The 3,755-nt window shown below is 33.4% G+C and overlaps 1 protein-coding gene across 1 annotated transcript in view; it reads right to left on the reverse strand.

The window, feature by feature from the left end:
* LOC108744111 (TATA-binding protein-associated factor 172) overlaps positions 1-3,755 on the reverse strand; it is a 22,162-nt gene continuing 18,407 nt past the window's right edge. Inside the window, exons 11-15 of the mRNA XM_018479719.2 lie at positions 2,133-2,752; positions 1,226-1,434; positions 952-1,161; positions 557-778; positions 1-359 (exon numbers count right to left, since the gene is read on the reverse strand). Of these exons, the coding sequence (XP_018335221.1) occupies positions 107-359; positions 557-778; positions 952-1,161; positions 1,226-1,434; positions 2,133-2,752 (1,514 nt within the window). The 3' untranslated portion in view covers positions 1-106. The remainder of the gene's footprint in view (positions 360-556; positions 779-951; positions 1,162-1,225; positions 1,435-2,132; positions 2,753-3,755) is intronic.

Genomic DNA, 3,755 nt, shown 5'->3' on the forward strand with positions numbered 1-3,755 from the left:
TTAATCTTTCATAAACGTTTATTATAAATACAAAAAAAGTAAAAAAAAAAAGAAAACTAAAACACAATGGGTTCAGTACTGTTAATACTTACATGCAATAAGTCATCTAGTTCTGTAGTTTAGATATGAACTGTGACAGATCATACTCGTCTTCATATTGCTTTTGATCCCAGAGATCGGGAAGGGACTCCAATATCGATCTAACTCCGCTCACCGAATCCTTATTATTCGACTGCGATTGACTGCTTGTAGACTTATGAGAAAATAGGTCCAATAACTGCTCAGTTCCCATAGACTCCATGCTACTATTTTCGGTACTAATGACCGTATTTGCGGTTTGAACTTTGAATTTCTGTAGACTAAAAAAACAAAAAAAAACTCAGTGTTTATATTATAGCTATTTTACTCCCATTCTTTTTGTAATTCTGCATTTTCTTTGATAAATTTTATAAAGTTGCTTTATCTTTATATTAATACATACACCACTTTGTTTGTTTGCCAATTGTTAAAAATTAATTATTATTTGAGAATTCAAAATAAGAACTAAGATACTTACCCCATTATTTTTTCTTCTAAAGTATTCCTTGTTATTAGTCTGTAAACGTTTACTACTTTTCTTTGACCAATTCTATGGGCTCGATCCATAGCTTGCAGATCTTTCATAGGATTCCAATCGTGTTCTACAAATATAACCGTATCTGCGCCAGTAAGATTAAGTCCCATTCCACCGACTTGAGTGGTTAGGAGTAGAACATCTATCGAAGGGTCATTATTAAATCTGAAGAAGAAAATAGTTTTTACTAAATGAATTTGAACACAATCATCAATTAAATAAAATACAGGGAAGTATTTTAGAATTAGAGATAACAAAATTTAGTAAACATCGATAATTATCAACTTGAGAAAAACATTACTCTATAATTATTCAATGACATCTGATTGGCTATTTACCTTGTAACGACAGCATGCCGATGTACTGGAGGGACGGTTCCATCTAACCGTAAGTAGGTAACATCACTCATATTTGTCTTGAACAAATCGTTTTCTATTATGTCGAGCATAGCTTTTAGTTGGCAAAATATCAGTGCCCTGTGCTGATTAATCACCAGTTCTGGAGATTGAGCTTCAGCCAATCCAATTCCGCAATCTTGAAGAAGTTGTCTGGAAATAAAACAATTATTAATTTCATATTTCAACGGATACAAAAGAAAATATTTTTTCTTACTTTAATGCAGGAAGTTTTGCGGAATGACATATGGCATTCAATTCAGACCCTTGCTTGTACAACTGAGCAGTAATCTGCTGATACTGTGGATGTGATGGATTAAGGACTAGCTTAGGATGATTACAAACATTCTGAAGATAGCGAAGTGCCTGAAAGATGTGCGTATTACCCTGAATAGAACTGACTGGGGCACCTGACGATAACGATTCCTGCAAAATTAGAGAAATCACGCCACTGTACCTAAATGTACGAAGTTTTATTTTCAATAATTATTTAATATAACATAAACTTTCTTTTAATGTAGCATGGAATTTACTTTGAATGTTAGTTACTGAATATTTAAAGTAAATTATTCTTATCAGTTAATCGTAATATTTTTTTATTTTTTACTTTATTTTTTCAATAGAAAAATGTAAATAAATTAAATAAATATTTAAAAACTGGGGAGGAACATGATGGCAAAAAACCCTTTTTCTTTATGAAACTCTACGTTTAACAATACATATTAAAAATAATTGCAGTTAAGGCATGCAAATCAAGTTAAATAGAACATGTTCTTGGTCAATACTTTAGGGGAAATAGCAGATTTATTAGTCAACATGCGTTCATGCATATGGTAACTAGCAGCTATTTTGAAACTGCCAATGGCGTGCTGAAAAGAGCAAATTGGAAATCACGATCATTGTTTGGTATTTTCCGATAAAAAATTGATCACAACATTTAAATCTATTTAACTCGAGTTTGCTGTGAACAAAATGGTTTTGGAAATAATAACTTATAATTGGTTGTAAACTTCTTGGTCTGTTCCATCGTGACCCATGTAATGTTTTTTCCATGGAAAAAAAGAATTCATGGGTCACTGCAGAATAATCCAACGTTTACAATCAACTCACGCCAAAAACTTCACCTGTAACGTTTGATGGGCTCTCGATTTCGAAAAGTCTTCATAAAGTTGTTCCTGTAAAGGACTTAGTTCGCAATAGTAATCTTGGGTAATCTTTGGCGGCAAATCGTCAAGGACATCTTCCTTCATCCTTCGCAATAAGAAAGGCAACACTTGTCTGTGAAGAGCTTCCATGGCAAGCACACCGGCTTCCTGTTCTTTCGGTAAGCATTTTGGATCTCTGCTGGCCAAAATTGGTTTCGAATACTTCGCGTTAAATTGTTTCTCAGTCCCAAGAAAACCGGGCATTAGAAAATCGAATAAGCTCCACAACTCGAGCACATTATTCTGGATAGGAGTTCCGCTCAAAATGAGCCTGTGATTAGAGACTAGATTTTTTATGGCGATACTGGTTCGCGTCTTGCCGTTTTTAATGATGTGACCTTCGTCCAAGATGACGTAGTTCCACTTCATCGACGAAAAGAACGCGATATCTTTGCGAACAATGTCGTATGACGCAACGATAAGATTATAAAGTTTGAATTTTAGGCGAAGCTTTTCGCGCTCACTAGGGTTACCGTTATACTGAAGCGGACGGAGGTACTTGTTAGAAAGGAACTTTTCCACCTCATAAACCCAATGACCTGAAAATAATAAAAATAAAGCGCGAGTCTTAGGGTGCTCACTAATGTCATTGATCTATAACATCTAGCACAGGTAAATAATAACTTAGCAATATAAGTTGCATTGCAATACGTCGTGCTGTTCTTTTTCCCCTTTCTCTTCAAGCACCAACTGCAGCATTAATTGCGGTGGGTGCTTCGCCCCTAACTTCCACTTACATTCTTCTGCTACATAAAATTACACCTGTAGTTTCATATACCTACATTACATATCAAAAAAAATCGACAACTTACAACAAGTATTTTTAAAGTATTCTTGTTATCTTTCTGCCGAGTTCAAAAGATAAAATCAGTAAAATCTTATATTATGATTAGCTGCTCGACTCGTACAAAATGACATACTATTTTTAATATAATTTTAACATCGATAAAATAGTTACTTTATAGGAGTTATAGAAAAGTGATTTAATTTCTCCATTACTTTTGCTTTGAAGAGTAGAGAAGAATGTAAGTACTTAAACAAAGAATACGAATACTTACTATGTACAATTAATGTATGAACAAGCAATCAAAAAGCATAATTAACAAAGTCAAATTGGGGACAACAACACTAATATAGTATGTTACGTACCAAGGGACGGAAATGGGATATTACAATCCATGTGTGAATTGCCACCCGAGCTGAAGTACTTTTTGTCGCACCGCCGCAGAAAGTTCAATTTTCCTATCCTGTACGAAAGTAGCTCTTTTTTTTAATTTATGAGCATGCGCACGATTGTGAAATTTATTGCAGTCGTACAAGGTGTGTTGTCAGACGAGACATAATTTTGATGCGTAGAAACAACTGTTTTTTATGTAAAAAGAAAAATTTAAATTCTCGAGTACTTTAAAATTTATATTAATATTTAATAAATTGGTTTCTATAATTTTTCATTATATTTTGTGTCAATTCCTTTTTTCCTTATATTTTCAAAAATACAGTATAATTCGCTATAAAAATTAATTTGGCGATACTGTAGTCTAA

This window comes from Agrilus planipennis, unplaced genomic scaffold (assembly GCF_000699045.2).
Source record: "Agrilus planipennis isolate EAB-ADULT unplaced genomic scaffold, Apla_2.0 scaffold18, whole genome shotgun sequence".
In the NCBI taxonomy this organism is placed as follows: Eukaryota; Metazoa; Arthropoda; class Insecta; order Coleoptera; family Buprestidae; genus Agrilus; species Agrilus planipennis.